Source organism: Wyeomyia smithii, chromosome 3 (genome assembly GCF_029784165.1).
Source record: "Wyeomyia smithii strain HCP4-BCI-WySm-NY-G18 chromosome 3, ASM2978416v1, whole genome shotgun sequence".
NCBI lineage: Eukaryota > Metazoa > Arthropoda > Insecta > Diptera > Culicidae > Wyeomyia > Wyeomyia smithii.
In genome coordinates, this window is record NC_073696.1 from 204316398 (window position 1) to 204336977 (window position 20580).

Genomic DNA, 20580 nt, shown 5'->3' on the forward strand with positions numbered 1-20580 from the left:
AATGCTGTCTATTAGTTACTAGAGTATATCAATATCAATAGTGTCACTCTTTTCTCACTTAAGAAACACACGCCTGAGAAAGAGTTGAGAGAAATTTTTTACAAAAATTACCCGCCTCAGACCGAATTGATTAAGAGGTAAAATCCACCAAACGCTCTAAAAACATGGCTTTTTCATGATTTTTTTTTAAAGAACATTTGAGATGTAAGGAATATAAATAATATATCATTGGATTAAGCAACTCTTGCAGAGTACAAATTTTTTTTATTGCTATTTTTGTTACAAAATGGCGGATGTGCAGCGATTGCCGTGAACCGCTTTTCTTAAAAGTTGTTCCGCGGCGAGCAGATAATCTAATGAAGAAGCTACAGTTAAAATTTCAAGTCAATCGGACGTAAACTTTTTCAGTTGTACTGCTCGCCGATTTTGAAAACATGGTTTCGAGAAAAACGCGTTTAAAGTTTCAAAATGCTTTAAATCTTAGGAATCGCAATAATAAAGCCCCTAATATTTTTTTTATTATGCGCCGTAAAGTTGTCCTTCCTGAGCCTTATTTGCCTCTTCTTCCTTTTTTTGTCTGATGTAAGGCTGCGCCTAGACTCTTTCGCCATATCGGACATGCAATGCTCAGTGACTTTGACGCGGTTAGCGTCCGATCCTACGCAAAACTAGTACACGTTCGGTCCAACGGTTAACCCAAGAGCATGAATATGTATTAGAGGATAGATAAAAATATCGGCATCACCGCAGTTCGAACAAGACACAAGAATCTTGAAGCCTAGTCCACGCTCGCTCGACTGTGAAAACCGCTCATCACTATTACATTTTTTACACACTCGTAATTCAGAAAGGGCAATAAATACAGCGAAAAATGTATGAAATAGTAGCCGAAATCCCTATCAACATCACGATCACGGTTTAAATCAGAAGTTTTTAATTTTTTCGCCGAGGTACTAACGTACTCTGAATCGCCTTTGAACGCATGGCGGTTAGGCGGGTGTCGGTTACTAATTTTATTCCGGGTTGTTCTGGTATTTCTTCATTAACTGCCTTTGTGATCACTGTACACTTTGTCACTCATATTCAAGTACTTTTGAATATGACTCACAGTTAAAAAGTATAGAAAAACTCAAAGAGAGAACGTACACAAAGCGAACCGCTGATCGACTGAACAAAGGAAAATTATGAGTAAACACATGCTATAGAGACGCTGTAACGGTCTAAACTTGATGTAGCGACCTCTCTACTTTAAATTTGAAACACGATATCGATCACTTCTACTAGTTTACAATGCCTACTAGTGTACAAAGCCGAGTATCGCCAAATTAAACGAAAAATGTGATTTTGGAGCATAAAAGTTGTTCGGTAAAAATTGATTTAAACGAATTTTGAGTTTAGATCTGTATTTGGGCGATGTAGATTTTGGTTTTTGGATAGTTTTAGCATGATTTAGGCTAATAAAAAAATGGAAAAAAAAAACTTTTTTTGGTGGATATTACCCCTTAACCTCGAACGAGTTTATTCCCTAACCAAGAAATACATACTTAAGATAGGCAGCTATAACTCCACGTTAAACATGCAGTTATGTCTCATACACAACCTCTTAACCTTTTTAATTTGTAAACGCTTTATGAACAGTTTATGACTCGTAGCACTCTGATGAACAAAAATTTACTTGGCCGAAAAAAAATGCAATGCAATTATGAGCGCTTCTATCGCGGGTTTGAGGAAATAAACATACCCATTGGCAAAAAAAAATTGAAATACTCATAAAAATTATCGTTCATGTACTCTGAATAATCCTAAACAAATGATTTTTTGGTGTTGGAAAACTATATTCTCAGAAAATTATAACTTTAATAGCAAAAAAAATTAAGTTGAATAAGAATATGAAATCTAATTTTTTCTTCTCTTTTCTCGATCAAATGAGTATAAAATCCTTGAATCTGGTTCTAGCATACATTTTTGACGTAGAATACGTCTTACGGCAACATATACAGGTACCCAACTTCAATACAGGGATCCAATTTCAAAACCGAAAACATCGAGAGCGTCACGAAAATTGTCCAATTTCAAACGTTTTAAACTCAGTCAGTTTCCAACCGATTTCTGTAATTTTTGCAGCAATCGATTGGAAAATCATTTAGGCACCCGTCCAAATGCAGAAAATTGAATTCTGATTGTTGAAACTATTGTACTATTGAAAATTGTTGAACATTGTCGAAACGCAAATGTTGACTTTTGATTGGTCGCTTGCTGCCTTTCCCTAAAAAGGACGACAGAATGGAGTACCTAGTTATCCGGGAATGCACTTTTTGGGCTATATAAGAGACTGTTTCTCCTCAAGCAAATCAGTTTACTACCAGCGGGCAGCAGCACCGGACAGCAGCAGCGATGGCAGTGCAGTGGGCAAAGGCGGCTTCCCCAAGGATGGAAAAACTCGTATCGCATAACAATCATTCGGGTATCATTTCTGAACGTGCTATTTATAAGCTTTCAATCCTAGCAAACCATCGCTATTAAAAGTTACACATGCTCAAGCTTGCAAGAGACAACTTAGAGCAAAGAAATATATGGAAGCTTTCTTTGATGATTTTGTTTCAGTATTGCCTGCTTTAGGCGGAGCGAGCAACATATAGCGAGTGTTTCACGAAAGAATCGTAAACGATTGCACTCAAGCGATCGCAATGATTCTTTCAAATGTTGGTTGCTTGTAGGCGTAATTCGGCTACTCCACGTCGTGCTTTCACCGTGATACACCACGATGATTCTTGGTGATTTCAAGTATCAGATGCTAATGCGCCATGCTACAATTTCCGTAAGCATTGATGAGACCTATTTGCTCCGGCAAGCAAACAATTGAACACAATCTAACGTTCGTTTGGATTCATAATTTTGTATCACTGGCGATAATCTTGAAGCTTCTCGCGATAATGTTGAATGCAAGTGAATTTGGATACAATAAATACCATCGTGTTTGAATCATTCAGTCTCCTTCTATGGTATTCGGAACTCTTAGAAGCGAAAAACAATCAGCAGCGTTTCTATGGAAAATTTGTACGCGAGTGGAATTAGTTGAACGATAACTGATAAATCAAAGAACACATTTGCATGAAAAATTGCTAGTGAGTGAACTTTTCCATGCTTGGGCTTCCCTTCGATCTGAGTTGGACCCCACCAGCGGTAATCCAATTCAGATATCGTTGGGTGAATACAACCCGAAACTGAAAGAGACTCGCACCGCCAGGTTGTTTGAGAAGCCATCATCATCCAGCGTATGTGTATATAGGGTGTGTGTATATCTATAGCGTGTGTCCAAGCTATATAATGTGTGAGGTTAGCGTGTGTGGCTTGCGTGTGTGGCATGCTGAATAGCGTGTGTGGCTTGCTATATAGCATAGTGTGTGCCTAGCGTGCGTGGCTTGCTATAAAGCGTGTGGCTAGCGTGCGTGGCTAGCTGTATAGCGTGTGTGTATGTTTATAGCGTGTATGCATGTTGCCATGTTGAAAAACATTATTCAGTTGTCAAGAAATGGCATTGACAACCATATTATTTTTTTTTACTCCAGCTAAGCCTCAACGTTTATCTGAAGAATTATTGAGCTAGTGAGCCTCAATCACATATTTTTTGCTCGAGTCATACTATTTGCAGCAATCAGTTATAAAATTATCGTGATATGCATAAAATTGTTATTTGAACTGTTATACTATAGATGGGAGATGCCTTAAAACAATTCAATTTCATTCTTGTTTTGGATACTGCAGCAAGTGAAACCGCATAGCTGCACATTTTTTTTTTTTTTTGTTAGGGAATTAGAATTACGTTGTCCATTGATGTGAACTTTTGTAATATATATCCCAGTGAATTGCTATACGTGTCCCCTTGCATAATACAATAACCACTATTGTTGAGTGATCAGGTACCTGCACCCACACGCTCCCAGTCAGGTGAAATATGGTTTATGAAGCCAATCACCTTCCCAGGATTCAAAGACCAAATCTCTTTGGGCTGTAAACAGCCACTGCCAAGAAACCTTGATCTGCGTTTAAATAATGCACCACAACTGCACAACAGATGTTCCGATGTCTCGCTTTCCATATTACAAAAGCGACAGATATCATCCTGAACCCGGCCAATGTTCTTTAAATGATATCTACTCGGACAGTGCCCCGTTACTAGGCCGACGTATGTACAAAGAGCTCTTTTGTTGAGCTCTAGGAGCTTTTTCGAATGATTCTCGTTTGGTGTGATAAATCTTTTAGATTCGGAACACTTTTTGACATCAAACCAATTGGTTATCACCTTTTGTTCCTCCCAGCGTTTAAGCTGCACATAGCTTCTGCTGTTCATTGTCGTTACCGGTGCCGGCTATAGAGGTAAACACATCTAGAGTAGAGAGATCAATAAATTAGTTTACCCAAATTGAGTGTATTCCCAAACCTCTTCCAAGAAATACATTGACAAAAGACAGGCTGTTGTATTTTACGTTAATTCTGCGGTCGTGTCTTATAAACAACCTCTTTAACTTTTTCACCCATGATCCCCATTTCCAAGAAGTTGCTTGGTTTAATAACGTCTACATACCCACAAAATTTCATTGAATTCTGAGACGGTACTGCCAGTACCTTAGTCGAGTTGGCGCGAAATGTGTTATATTTCTTCGATTATCTATTATTTGGTTTTTGACGGTAGTTTTTGATATAATTGGTTTCAAAATATCTTTCAAATATTTTTCATACCATCATTATTAGCAAAAATTAATATTAAGGGAAATTTCGTGCTAGGTAGCACATAAATCCGCAAAATCTCTTTTGAATTTGAGGTGGTCGAGACGAAAATAGCGTAGGTTCTGCTTTTCGAACTGTCAATACACCATTCAGTAATTCTTGCACATGCAATCTGATTTTTTAAGTAACATTTTAAGCATGCTAATATTTCTTCCGTTTATATTGGTAGTAAATGATCTATTCATATTGGTAGTAAATGACAGTCCAACCATCATATTTCTGAGAAATTTGCATCGAATGAACAGAAGATCAAGTTCGTAAATCAAATTGTAGCAGTGAGGCTCTAATTATACGTTTTTTTATTTTTCGACAACTGCTGCTGACAATCTATGTTTTAAATAAACTGATTGAAAATGCGACTCTAAACAGTTTCATGTAATCAAAATGCCTAAAATCTACAAATGTCTATGCAGAGTATGTTAAACATACATCAACCTAGTTTACTGTCGGCTCCAAAAAACTCTGTATGACATTCTGAAAACGAAATAAATTAGAAAAGAAACGAGATTATCTCTGCTAAATATAGCCAGTAACTGTTAAAAGTCCAATTAAGTTGAGAACTCCGCTGGATTCCGAATAGAACGAAATATTTATTCACAAACTCATATGGAATCGAGGCAAAAACGACCCGGAAGAAATCACAATCATAACGTTTACTCATTATACTTTCATCAGCTTAATTGCTATCAACGCTTAATATGTATGAGCCTTCACATACTGTTAAGGTGCGATATACTGATCATCACTGACCCCGAAGTTTGCTGCTCTCCGGGTGCAAATAAAGACCATTTGAAATTCTAATTGATTATACATCCGATTATTCATTTCCTTGTTTGGTTTTCCTCTACCCCAACAGTGGTCGCTCCGCAGCAACTCCAGTCCAACGACGGTCGGCAGCAGCACCGGCAGCACCAACGTAGGCACCGGCCACCCTGGCAAGGATCACGTATGGACCGATACGGACAAGGAGCAGGACGATCTTATCATGCACTCGGAACGGTCCGATTCGGGAGTAACATCGCCGAACAGCCATCACCATCTGGACGATCATCGTACGAGCGGGGTTCCGTCGCCCTGCTGTGACCTCTCGCTGCTGGATCAAATACCGACGGACGATGTCCGCAAGCGGATAATCACCATGTCGAAGCGGGCCTGCTATGACGAAGAAGATAAGACTTGTTTGCTGCAGATACTATCGCTGCTGAACAATCTAGAGGCGCTCAGTCAGGATCATGAAATTGCCAATGAGGAGATGAGTCTGGAGGTTCCTGTGGTAAGTTGAACTGAGATTGATATATTGATTGTAGACTGATAAACTCTTTTCCATTACAGAAGTACAACTATCCCTTTGCGGAGAGTCAACCTCCAAAGTCGCTAGCGATGAGTTCAACACCGTTTAAAAGCCAGCAGGGAAGGATCGTAGCTACGGTTCAGCCGTTTAATAACACCATGAGTAGCAGCTGCGGTAGCAATGAACCAAAGAGTCTGTCTATCGCATCGATTGCGGAAACTTTCGGTGGAATGAAAAAGTCTGGAAGGTGGGGATCGACCAGCCTACAGGAGAGTGGTGTGTTCGTTGACGAGATGATGGTGAGCAACGTCAGTACGCAGACCGTTCTGGAGGATTTTCCGTGTCTGGAAAGAACAAATGCCGAGCTGTGCGCGGAAATTGAAAAGTTGAACATGTTCCGGAAAAAGATTGAGGAATGTTCGATTAAACGGCGCGGTAAGAATCCAGTGGGTGTGAGTCTCTCATTACCGGCAGAATCATGCGAAAAACGAAGACTGCAGTACTACGTAGAACGTTTGGAGCAGTTGGAAAATAAGATCAAAGTTTACGAGAGCAGCGGTGACCAGCAGTTGCGGCATCTTGCGGAGAGGCTCCAGCGAGAAATTCAGCTGGAGAGTTGGGTTAATTTGTTAAGTGAACAGGTTAATAAGCTAGAAGATGATAACGAACGATTGGAGGAGGAAAGATGTGAACTGGAGGAGATTGAAAACGATACGAGACTTAAACTGCAACGTATGGAGATGGATTATGAGGTAATGAGTCAAAGAAATACGGAACTGGAGATGTCCAAGAGTTCGTACCAATCAAAGTATCACGATGCCAAGGATAGTGTGGTGGGTTTGGAGGAACTGGTGCATAAGTGCGAAGAGAGGATTTTCGTTCTCGAGGAAACCGAAAACGAGCTGAATGATCGTATCGATCTGATATTAGCGTTTATTCCGGTGCTGTTGATGTACAACAGTTGGCAGTTGCAGGAAACGATGGCTGCTACTCGCAAGCAGTTTGCTATTAATTATATACCGCCGGAACATATCGAATACTACGAGTCGGCTAACGATAATCTACAGACGAGACTGAATGAGTTGATGACGCGCGAGAAAGAGCTCACGCAAAACATAGCTGAACTGAATAGAGCGTACAATGAAACGCTAGAGAATGCCGACAATTTGTGGGCACAGATGGAGAAAGAGTACAAAGATAAAATCGCCAAGTGCGAGACGGTTGAAGGGAACCTCAAATCCAAAATCGCCCAACTCGAAGAGCGCCTCAGCAAAGACAGCGAGTATGCTCATGAACGAATAATCCATCTGGAGGATGCGGAAAATACACTCAAGAGTCGAGTCGCAAAATTAAATAAAGACAACAAGGAACTGATTGCAAAGCATGCCGCTCTGCTGGAAGAGTACTCCACCCTGAAAGAAGAATACCGTAAGCTTCAGGATTATTTACGTGGTCCCGCCTTGGAGAACCTAGAAAGAGAAAAGCGTAAAATCATCGCTTTAGAGGAGGAACTCTCGCTGAACACCAGGCTACTGAAGGAAGTTGAAGAATCTCACAAATCTGAAGTTGGTCAAATGCGGGGCAAAATGATGACTGCTGCAAAGGAGCTCACTCATATCGAAGTTACAAACAGTGAGCTACGAGAGGAGGTCGAAACGTTGGAAAATCGTATCCGCGAGTTGCTCACTCTGAGAAACGCTGATGACGAGCGAATCAAGCATCTGACGGAGGAGTTACAAGCAAAACAGGCACATATCAGCCAAATACAACAACAGCAGCAGCAGCAGCAAACAATCAGCAGCACCAAAGCAGGCTACGCCCGCAGTCTGGCGCAAGAATTAGAGCGTCCCGTCAAGGGTTTCTATTCAAAGCTGGGCTACGAAATTCATCCTCTCACCAGGAGATTTCCCGGCGATAGCGATAGCAGTGGAAGTGAAGTTAGTGATTGTGAGTTGATTAAAATGCAATCGCTAAATGTCTTTTTTTTTCTAGGACAAAATAAAATTCCCAGTTACCAGACACGTTGCAGAGCCCAATGAGGTCAAAAGTCTGGCCGAAACCATCATACTGAATGCCGAAAGTCGCGGTATTCGAACGCCAAAGAAATCCTTCGTTGAAGAGGTAAGTCTGATGCGCTCCGGGGAAAGGTAGCTTAGTTTTAAATGTGTGGTGTTGGAATCTTATTTGTATATTTTGGATTTTCCGGCTCTACAGGCTCGCAGCCGTTTCGCCCGTTGGGTGTAACACGAAGGGTTGCTGCCAGTGCATTGATCATTCATCTGTATAAATTGACATTTCGACGAGCCAAACGGAGATCCATCCTCTGCTGGGCTGTGCGAGTGTGCTAAAGCATTAACAACAATTTGTTGCTGTCGGGTTTGTTTTACTGGTCAATGTGGCTCTGGAAAGAGACCCTGTATTGTGGGTGGGATGTGTACAGCTTGTGGTGAGTTTGAAGGTTTTCCCTTTTGTTTTTCAAAGCATGTTGCGCTTAGCGTTAAAGCACCCAGTTATCAAAACCATACTCATATGTCGTTTATTTCAGATTATCTAAAGTGCCTTTGATCGAGTCGGTTTCATTACCGCACGCCAATAAAATTTCGTTTACTAATTTGAAAAGCGTTTGGAGGCATATCGGTGGAAGTAACTCCATTAGAACCAGGACCGTCGGAGACTATAGCAATCCGGAGACGCTGTCTTTTAGGAAGTGGAAAGTGAATCTAGTCGTTTTGATTAAATACTTTTGAATTATTTTGTTTTGCTCCAACATCTAGTTTAAGTTTTGCAATCTCAATGTACATCAATTACTTATTTAAAGCAGAATCATTTATAACGCACAAACCATGAAGCGAAACGGACTTTGGGTTACCGTTTCCTTTGCGTGGGAATCGCCCAGTAGTCGTGAAAAATTTAATTTCTTTTTGGAAATTGTTTATTCAGTTCGGTTTACTGAGCATTGAAGGCGTTTCGTTACGTTTTTTGTAGTATAGAGTTTGCATTGGGCTGCCAAAATCTGTACAATTATTGGTTTTCATTATTATTTCCGTTTAGCGAATAATTATGTTAAGCTTGCACGAATCCTTTTTGCGCACATTTTTTGTAGGAATCATTAGAGGTAGATTTTTTTCTTGGAAGTTGAGTTTATTTTGTAGTACAATTTACTTTAGCGTTCTTTTTTTACCGATTCATTTATTATAATTATTATAAAAATCATTTGACGTATTCAAACAACAGTTGTTTCCTTATACACTTTTTCACTGTTTCAAAAACTTTCAATTTCGAACGACAAGAGGTAAGCATCATAACGTTGCATGAACCTTCGCATGTTAACTAAACCAGTACGATATCAGCATTGTGAAGCAGCATGAGTGCTAACAAACAAAAATGTGAGCTTCCACATTTGCATTATACTGAAATAAAAGAAGCATTATGAAAAAAATATTGGAATTGTGACACAAAAAATTCATTGTAACGGAGGAAAAAGAAATGTATTAGAAAGTTATTGGAAATTCACCTGACGTTTTGTTGTGTATCCGAAAGCTAACCATGAAGGTAGTTGCAACGAACAGTACATAAAGTATAAGAACATATATTCGTAATCATAATCTTCTGGTAACTTATAAGCTACTGTTTTAATGAGTTGCATTTTATAACAGACTAGCTGAATGTACCCGGCCTTACTCGTGTTAGAATTTCTGCTTTTTCTATAATTTTCTATATTTCCATACTTTTTTTCCAACCCATCATTTCAAATTATATTTCTATTTTAGTTATAAACTTGCTTATATACCACCTCTTTCGTTGATTAACAATGGATGCGGAGGCATTCCAGTTGGGTCGAGTGAGTTCAAAAATTCCGTTGGAAAATGAATTGCCTCATCAGCATCTTCGACGGTATCGATTAACTTACAATAAACTCAAATTACACTGAAATTACATAATCAATAGCCTAAGCTCATCTCTGATAGTTCAAATTATTGCTTGCTATGTCTTTTCGTTTTACTTTTTTTTGTGTAAACAATATCAATATCATCCTTATAGTTGAACATCAGTCGCCATGAATTAATTAAAAATTTGGAGATATGGGGACTATCTCCCCATTGTCCTCAAGTTTTGAATATCTTCCAATACAGAAAAACAACCCTCACTATACCAAACGTTCGGACTCCAATTTTCGGCTTTCGGGAGTCAGCTCTGAATTATGAACCAAATATCAAAGAGTATTTGAATATTTTTCTTTTTGAATTTGAAAATAGTGTTGGACACCCGTTTGCATTTTCTGAACATAGTTCTCTTTCTAGTAATATTGACATTAGTTAACCATTTTACCCAGTTTTACACAGCCTGACAGAAAGCAGAAATCACGGAATTGGTTTCGAAACAATGTTTCAAAATTACGTCCAAGCCTTCCTCTGTATTCTAGTAACCTTTCCAGAAAATGTAATCCTCCATGTACGATTTCAAAATTTGCGCCGGACATGAATATTTGGATTCTGGACGTCATCTTGATATCGAAAATATACATATTGCAGAGCATATATTTGTTTTTCACAAAATTCTGAAACCGGAAGTTCCAATATGGGTCATCCCATACGAAGTAACCACGAAAAAGCACAAACTTGGACACGACCATCATAGATTTTGCTCAAAGTTGGGAGAACTATTTATCTACTGTCATTTTAGAAAAATCGCAAATTTGGTGTCGATTGGAATACCGCCGCTCTGTGGGACCCCCCTGTTTATTGCAAAGTCACGCATTTTTTGTTAAAAATCTCTTTCTTCTTTTTCTTACATTTCATAGACGTAAGATGTCCGAAAAATACTGATAGATTAATTACGAAATTCATAACTATTTTCGTAAAAATGCCATATCCCGAGATTGGCTCATATTACCATGGGGTGATGAGTGTTTCTTACGTAAAATTTTCCAAGAAATACTATGAAACCATCAAATTTAAAATAAAATTAGCTGCATGTGCCGAAAAATGCAAATTTAGTTTTAAAATACAAAAATAATCTATCTGGCAACACTTTCGGTCAAAAATAATATTTCAAAATATTATATCTCGATAATGGCTCATATTACCGCGGGATGATAGATGTTTCTTATGTGAAATTTTCTAACGAACACGATGAAATTATCAAATTTAAAATAAAAATGGCTGCATTTGTCGAAAAATGTAAATTTAGTTTTCAAATACAAAAATAATTTATCTGGCAACACTTCCGTTCAAAACTTATATTTTTTCTGGATTCCTTGGTTTATTTTCTTCAAAAATCATCTATCAGTGTTTTTCGGGCATCTTACATCTATGAATTGTAAGAAAAAGTTGAAGAGGTTGTTTATAAGACACGACCGCAGAGGTAAAGTAGAATACGACAGCCTGTCTTATGCCAATGTATTTCTTGGAATAGGTTTGGGAATACACTGAATTGGGGTTAATTCTTCAGATAAACTTTGAGGTTAATTGTGTTTGTCAATGCCATTTATTGACAAGTGAAAATTTTTTCAACATGTCAATTTTTTTATTTAGTTTTGAATGATTCACAGTGATAATCAAATTCTACATGAGGTGATTTGTTAGCAATTACACTACCCGTCATAAGTTTGGAATCGCTTTACTGAGTATTGCAACACCCAGTTTGAATATTGCAACGCCTCCCGAAAAGTTTAGCATACACGCCATAAACATACACACACGCTTTAAAGCAAGCCACACACCTTATATATTAGGGACACACGCTTCAAATATTCACACACGTTATGTGCTTACACCCTGTATATACATACGCTGGATGATGGTGGCTTCTCAAACCACCTGGCGGTGCGAGTCTCTTTCAGTTTCGGGTTGTATTTGCCCAACGATATCTGAATCGGATTACCGCTGGTGGGGTCCAATTCAGATCGAAGGGGAGCCGAACTGAAAGAGGGGGGTGGGTTTAAAACGTTTGAAATTAGACAATTTTTGTGACGCTCTCGATGTTTTCGGTTTTAAAATTGGATCCCTGTATTGAAATTGGGTCCCTGTAATTGTTGCCGTAAGACGTATTCTACGTCAAAAGAGAAAGAGATTTTTGACAAAAAATTGCGCGACTTTGCAATAAAGATGGGGTCCTAGAGAGCTGGGGGAATTTCAATCGACACCAAAATTGGAATTTTTCCAAAGAGACAATAGATTAACAATTCCCCCAACTTTGAACAAAATCTGTGATGGTCGTGTCCAAGTGGCATGTATACTTCGTATGGAATGACCCATATTGAATTCAAAAAATGTCGTTGGACTTTTATTTCTGGTTTCTAAAGGTCATCCTGGTTACGGAAATACCAATGTTTGGAGGTTTGTAAACGTTTTCTACAGTTGTATACAGCTTCCCAGGAACCAAAAGTCGCCATCTTTGTTTTAGAAAAACATCGGACATCATATTCCGGTCCTTAGACATCAACTTCTGGCCATGACCGACCGAGGGCATCAAAGTTATCGTACCTTTTCAAAAAGTTCCCATAGGGCACTAAAAGACCTGATTTTATTATAAATTAAGACCCCCTCCCTCTTTCCTTTTTTTTCGACATCATGCTCCGGTCTCTGGAAATCAACTTCCGGTCTCCAAACATGGCCAAAGGCCTAAAAGCTATCGTATTCATTCAGAAAGTTCCCATAATGCATGAAAAAACTTGATTTTCTGACCAATTAAGACCCCCTCCTCCTTTGGGGGTTGCTCCTTCTTCTTCTCAATATTTCTATGACCACTTCCTCTGTACAAAGAACACGTATGCCAAGTTTGGTTGAAATCGGTACAATTCGAGAGTTATGCTGGAACATACATACATACATACAAAACTTTTTTTTAAATTAATAGCTGGATTTTGGGAGCTCTTATCTTATTTCATCGATGCTCTTAACCAAATTTTTATTCAGTAATAGTTGAGCTTCAGCAACTTTTTCAAACATATTTTTTATCCAAAACGCTAGACTCTCCGTTATCATGTTATGCAAGAAATATGTCAAGAAATCGTTCCAAAAACGGATCAAAGCAGGTTGGATGTTTTGAAACACTTATCTAGAAACATTTGCACGAAAGCCGATTTTCGACTGCAAACAGACGTCACTACGTTTAAAAAAGGTCAATATTTGGAAATATATGATCGATTTACGTATGACGGCATCACTCCGATTCCTAAAATACCCATATTACCAAGTATATAATTCAATTATTAATTTTCGCAGATTTCCAGAAACAGGAAGTTGTCAACCCAAGTTTCAAAGTATCGCCAGGCGCCGATAACCGGTTCTTAAGAGTCATTTTTGCTCCGAGAATACCAACATTGGGGGTTTTTGAGCGTTTTCCACAGTTTTAAATGGCTTCCCACAAACCGTAAGTCGCCATCTTGGATTGAAAATGGCATCGAACATCATGTTTTGGTCTCTGTACATCAACTTTCGGCCTCCAAATATGATCAAGAACCCGAAAATCATCAAATTTAAATGAAAGGTTTCCATTATGTATGAAAATGTATTACTTTTGACTCCCTCCTAATTTAAGGGTGACCCCTCCCCCTATTCAATATTTCTATGACCACTTCCTTTGTACAAAGAACACGTATGCCAAGTTTGGTTGAAATTGGTTCAGGCCTTCAAGAGTTATGCTTGTACATACATACAAACCTAACTTCTCTTTTGAGGGAACTGCTCCATTATTCATCTCAGCCCGTATATACATCTCATTCAACATGTAAACACAATTGAAAACAGGGAAAACGCAAATTTTCTTCTTAAACCAATCTGCTAATCCATGGAATGGATTCTTCTTAGTTCACTTTAGATTTCTGATTAAGTAGAAACCTCAAAAACTCACTTAAAAGCTCTAAATTTGATATAATAGTCAGGCAACTGCACTTGAAAACTCATTTATTTCAATCACCTACCTCAGAAAACAAAATCCGCACATTGTTCTGTACGGCTACAACGGGACTCGTTCTGCAGCCAACCAAAGTTTTTCTCATCACTAGCGGACAATTTTTTATTTTAATCACTAAACAAAACCACTCATTACACTAAGAATACTTTAATCTTTGAAAAGTTCACCTCAAATTTCCAAAAACAAGCTTGAAAAAGCAGAAATATATGAGATGAATTTCTACAATTCCTAAATTTCAGCTGTATGTATTTTCATCTGTTTTCACTGCGTTGAAGAAAATCAAGAGTTGCCAAATCAGTTCCTGTTAATACGAAGAAATCATACTGAAAATATTGAATTATTCCGACATAATTGACATAAACATACAGCACTGTGGTGGTTACCTAGGTTGCTCGTAAACAACTGCAGCGGATATCTAGGTAACCTACTACGACGGGCTGCGGCTACGTTCATTCTGGATAATGTGTTTCATTCACGATTAACAGTGTGATGAATATGGGGGCGTCGTGAGATGAATAATTGAGCAGTGCTTCAAGTTTTGAGATGGATATGGAAGCGTTGTGCAAAATGGTTTGTTTTACAAAATTCAGGATAAATCTAGCTAAATTTTCTAAATATACAATACTGAACGATTCTATAAGAGCACGTAAGCGTATTTTGTTTATTTGTTCAATGATTTCATGAAAATATGTTGTTTAATCAGTGCATTCTTTGTGAATATCGGCTTAATGAGATGAATAATGGAGCAGTTCCCCTATATAAATAGAAGAAGAAGATTTGCTACTAAATCAAAAAACTACATATGAAGTTACAGAACGCAGATTTAACTATAGACGATCACAAATATTTTTACAGTCAAAACGGTATCTATAGCTATACCAATGTGTAGTGTTTTTGACAACGTTGTAGATAATAATTATTTTATCCCTAAAAAAATTATCTTATGAAAAAAAAATTAAAATAAAATATTTTTACTCATTACTCTAAAAAAAAACCTATATAAAAACGGTGTTGACCCCAAAAAAAATGATCAAAGTAATCTATCTAACTATCTACCTATCTATCTTCTATCTATTATTACATAAAAGCTTGTCTTTTATTCCAGCGTAACTCTTGAATGCCTGAATCGATTTTCACTAAATTTGGCATACGTATTGTAACCGTTGCCGGTCACAGCATAATGCAGTACGGTTGAGTTGGAAGCAGTGTTATGAAAATGACTGCAAGACAATGACAGCAAATTTTCAACTGATCCGGCTCTCATTGTATTGCACAGCTCTCTCTGCTCCCCACACGTTCGTAGAACAGTCCGACAGCAACTGACGACAGCACACATGCAACTCCTTACGGACTGTTATTTTTTATCTTCATATGTCTGTTGGTATTTCCAAGCTGTCGCGAATGACAGCCTGTAATCTTCCGACATCCTTCAACACGAATCCGAGCAGGATGTCAGGTGATTATGTTCACGACAGTAAGGCCGATGAAAGAATGAAAGAGAGATGGTGCGAAGCACGTTTTTTCTTTCGTGGGGAATAATATCAACAATGGAAACGGTTTGCTTTGTATTCAATATGCCACCGGCCTATGAAAAGGAGAAACGAAAAAATGCAAGTCGACGACAGCCGCAGCCGATCAGCAGACTGTCAACAGGAGTAGGACATCCTCAAAATGAGCAAACTAGGCTGTCATGTCCGAACGAACAAAATACATGCGCAAGAATGAGCTGTCGTACGTTACACAAGACAGTTTCTTTGCCTTGTTTAAGCTGTAGCTGTATGTGAGCTCTCATGAATAGCTCATGCATGAGGCTGTTAGAGTGAAGAGAGAGAAAAGTCGTCAGTATAGTGTCGCTCTCCAGTCATTTTCTTAAGCATGGTTGGAAGCGATAAAATATTCTTACTATTAAATTTAGAATTTAACACTTAAGTCCTGTAAATATTCACCTTGATTAGTGCTCAGTTGGGTTGTGTCTAAGGTAGGATCGCCAAATTGTAGGCCACGCGTCGCACGTCCATGCGTCGATCCCTTAGATAGCCGAAATAAATTATATAAGGAAACCCGAGTGAGATTACTTTACATGCAGATTCAAAACTAATCTTTCTAGGAAAGTTGAAGGAAAGAGAAGGCAAAACTACTTGCGTAGGTCAAGACGAACCGAAAGAATTATTCAGCGAATTCTGAGTGATCCCGAAGGATTTTCGATTATGTACTGACGTACTTCCGGCAAGTAGTCAGGTCTCCTAGTTTATCTAAGGGCTAAAACTGTACGATCACTTCGTTCCAAACCGCCAAACATAGTGGAAGTGAATAGTTTCGCGTTAGATCACTGCTTCAAGGTAAAAGCAGAGAGTGCTAAGGAAGTAGTTCATGAGCTAAAGTTTTTGTATTTCTAGGAGTTAGATAGAACGTGCGAATAGTTTAGTGTGTGAAACCCGATTCGTGTGCATGCTAGGGGACAGAAAGGTAAGCACGTGCAAAGGCTAACGACCCGTAGCAAAGGCTAACGACCTCTCGGTGGCATATGCCATCAGACTTTCTCACCCTAGGAATCGGAGAAACCGCACGAGAGCACGTTCTCATCACGCTTGCCGCGCCGTTTGCGCGCCACCCGTCATCACCTCTACCTCGCCAAGTCAGCACAGCCAGAATTCTCCGGATTGGCCCGAGAAACGATTCTGCTGGCCCGAATCAACCCTTTTCGGCCGGCACCTGCAGTTTAGTTGGCGGCAAATGCCGCAATCCCACTTGCGATAAGAGATCGCCCCCGCCATACATCTGTAACTAGGGAATACAGCCAGCATCCATTCCATTCTCTTTTTTGAAGTGCCGACCCTACGAGCCGCCACGTGGCGTATGTAGAGCCGATTGACGGCCATTTTGTAATTCCCGCTTAAACGATAGACATTTCGAGCTCGAGTGACCCGATTGGTCACATGTAACCGCGATTACGGACGCCCCGTAACGCAATTGCGATCGCTCCCGGGAGATCAAGTTGATCCACCCTTGGCTCTCGGGAATAGAAAAGTCAACCCTTAAGTTTATACAGGATTTTGAGCTTATGAAATGTTTCCCTAGTCACCTTAGTTCGTTCGCTTCGTTTTAGTTCGCAGCATGCGAAAGTCTCAGGCATGCATATGTTCGGTTCCTCTCAAGTTGGCGCTGTCTGGTGGCAGGTTTTGTAAGTTTCCAGTGATGATAAAAGCTTAAGTGATTCCTATATCGAGAATTATGTACGGTGAGCTTTGGGTTCGTTAAATTTCTTTCCGAGTTTTGCACCTGTTTCGGCGGAAACTAGCTAGCGAGCTGAACCGATCTGAATTCTTTCTTAGAAGGGATTCAACTTGGACTTGCATAGAAAAGCAGTCTCATCCGGGCAACATTTATCTTGGCGGTAGTCTCCGTAAGGAGTGGCGCTTAAACTACTCGCTTAAGCAAGATCGGTTCGCGACGCCTACAGCATTCTTTGTACAAAGTGGTCATAGAAATATATAAAAGAGGGATGGGTAACCCCTGAAGAATGAGGAAGGCAAAAGTCAAGAATTTTCATGCATTATGGGACTTTGACGATTTTTGGGCCCTTGGTCATGTGGCCCTGGCTCATGTCAACATGATTTGACCCAAGATGACAACTTTTGGCGTCTGAGAAGCTGTACTAAACTGTGGAAAACGTTCACAAACCCCCAATATTGGTGTTTCCGGAGCCAAAATGACGCTTCAAAACTAGATATTGGTGTACGACGACATTTTGGAACTCGAAACGCCGATTCCGGCTTCGGGAAATCTGCGAAAATTGACTGTATGCTCTGCAATATGAGTATTTTCGACTTCGTCGTAAGAGAATCAGTCATACCTTTCCCAATATGGGCCCTTTTTAAAGGGGGAAGCATCTAGAGACCAAATGTCGATTTCTGATGCCATTTGGAAATCTATGGGAATCCTATCACGCTCATTCCTCATTGCTAACAGATACTTGGTCTTCGTCCTTTTCTGCTTCACGTTTCAGCTACGGCCTGAACCTCCTCCGACAAGGTCAATGTCGTCAACGAAGCAGATGAACTCACTGGATTTATTGAAGATCACATGTTAAAGGCCGTACGTTTCATAACAACTTCGAGCGTAATGTTGAACATGAGGCAGGGAAGACCGTCACCTAGTCGAAGTCCTTGCGCGTTTTAAACGAGTGTGAGCCCGAAATTTTCACGCAGCACTGTACACCATCCATCGTGGCCTTAAACAGCCTTGCAAGTTTCGCAGAGAAGCTATTTTCGTTCAAAACTTTCCATAGCTCTACACGGTCAATAGTGTTGCAAGCGGCCTAAAAATCGATAGGTGACATGGTATTCGCGACACTTTTGGAGTATCTGCCGCAGCGTCAAGATTTGGTCCGTAGTTGATCGCCCATCCACGAAACTAGCTTGATAACTTCCCACAAACCTGCTACTTGCGAGATGATTTGAAAGAGCACTTTGTAGGCTGCGTTGAGAATCGTGATCGCTCCGTAGTTCTCACAATCAAACTTGTCGCCTTTATTGTATATTACTCCCTCCTTCCACTTGTCCGGTAGTTGTTCAGTATCCCAGATCCTGAATATCAACTGGAGCAGACTGGAAGCCAACCTACTCCGGCTCAGCTTGATAAGCTCCGCTGCGATGCCATCTTTGCCAGCTGATTTGTTGTTCTTAAGCTGCTTGATAGCATCATCCGCTGTGCTGACAAGGTCGGTCCCAACTGCCGTCGTGGTTCTCTGCCTCTGCGCCATTCAGGTGTTTATTGTACTGCTGCTTACACCTGTCTCCATCTTCATCCCGACACATTTCGGATCGCGGGATGTGTTTAGTTTCTCCTAGAATCTACGTGCTTCTTGAGAAAAATACTATTGCTCCATTTCCTCACACTTCAGCTCTCCCAGGCGGCGATTTTTGCCCAGGAAAAAATGGATTTGATGTCTTCGTTTCTATTTGAAACGACTCACGTTATGACGGGTCCTTTGCTGCAGCATCAGTGCCCGTGCTGCATTCTTTTTGTCCAGATCATACCGTGGCAGGCGGCGGTAGCGGATGTTATTGACAACCGAAAGTCTTCGGCGCATTTTCAGTGTTTCAGAATGTTGTGGTGACCGAGCGGGGGCCTAGTGTGGTTGGTAACGCTCGACGCCTGGGTTTGAATCCCACCGCCGATATAGGTATCGATGGTTGTGAGGTGACGTGATCCACTCACAACCAACCCAACTGGTCTAGATTCAATCCTAGCCGGCACCGGAAGATTTTCTGTGGCGAAAAATCTTTGGAATCACGCCTTCCATCGCATGAGGAAGTAAAGCCGTTGGTGCCGGTCCGTTAATAAACGGGTCGTAAGTTAGGGTCCTGAGTGGAGTCGCCTCCCTGGGCGTCGGTGATTGGCACAACAACAGTGGCGGAACTAGACCGACGGAAAAAAAGCAAGAATAAAAGAAAAAGAGTGTTGTGGTGATATCCAGGTATACCGATATAGGATGCTATGCTGAAAGTAGGTACTGCGTATGGTCTTTTTTTTGGAGGCGGCAAAGTCAATGAGTCTAAGGTCGTTTTCTTTCGTGAGCTGATGTGCTGAATTTATCAAAAACCGGTCTGAATTCCTCCTCCTGGCCAATCTGAGCGTTGAAATAGATAGATGGATAGATAGTTGTCCAATCGCATTATTTTGTTCGGAAATCCTTACTCGTGCATAATCTACCATAGCAGATCTCGGTCGATTGTGTCATACGCCAGTTTGAAATCAATAAATAGGGTATGTGTGGCACGTTGTATTCACAGCATTTCTGCATAAGCTGCTCAACCTATGAATATCCGTAACCTGCTCAACCTGCGAGTATCTGATCCGTGGTGACGTGGGCACTTATGGATCCTACCTGGTTATGCCCCACGAAATGCTTTACAAATGGTGATAATCGACGGTGAAGTATTTGTGAGAGTACCTTGTAAACGGTGTTCAGCAGAGCTATTGTCTGGTAACTGCAGCATTATATCTTGTCACCCTTTTTGACGATACCTTCATTCCACTCCTCAGATACTTGTTCGTCATCGCAAATCTTTACATCCAGTGCACCGTTCTAGCCAGTGTTTATCCATCGTATTTCAACAGCTCGCTGGAAAGTTGGTACAGCAGCTTTGGTTTTTGGTCTGTCAATCTCCTCATCTAATTCCAGAAGATCCGCACCAAGATCAATTCTCTCCCTCTACGCCGTGTTCAATTTCTGGGTTTTCAGGATTATAATGATTGACCGCTTAATCTGAACTCAAACGGTTTTTTTGTCTGGTCCTAGATGGTTTATTGCAAGATCTCCAACGCGGATTGTTATTATCGGTAGCGACTGTAGCGCCGTGGAAAAAGCCTTCAGGCCTTTTTAGGGGAAAGCGGTGAGGTTGCGACTCAACATTTACTCTGCCAAACAAAGTACATGGTAGCTGGCAGAGAGCGTGAGAGCTCCGGTGTAGTTAAAGCTGAAGCAGAGATCGATGTCGAACGATTTGAAGTGGTTAATGAATTCGCTTGGTACATGTGACAACGATATGAGCCGCGACGTGAACGACGAGTTGTAGCTG

At 40.2% G+C, this 20580-nt stretch overlaps 1 protein-coding gene across 3 annotated transcripts in view; it reads left to right on the forward strand.

The window, feature by feature from the left end:
* The window catches only part of LOC129726830 (protein lava lamp), a 302877-nt gene extending 293285 nt beyond the window's left edge, over positions 1-9592 (forward strand). For 2 of the 3 annotated variants that reach the window (XM_055683970.1, XM_055683969.1), the window contains exons 9-12: positions 5645-6061; positions 6121-8016; positions 8072-8200; positions 8294-8525. In XM_055683970.1, coding sequence (XP_055539945.1) covers positions 5645-6061; positions 6121-8016; positions 8072-8200; positions 8294-8323 — 2472 coding nt within the window. In that variant the 3' untranslated portion in view covers positions 8324-8525. Of the gene's footprint in view, positions 1-5644; positions 6062-6120; positions 8017-8071; positions 8201-8293; positions 8526-8624 lie in introns of those variants that run through there. The other variant, XM_055683971.1, reaches the window with a different exon arrangement.
* The last annotated feature ends 10988 nt before the right edge of the window (positions 9593-20580 follow it).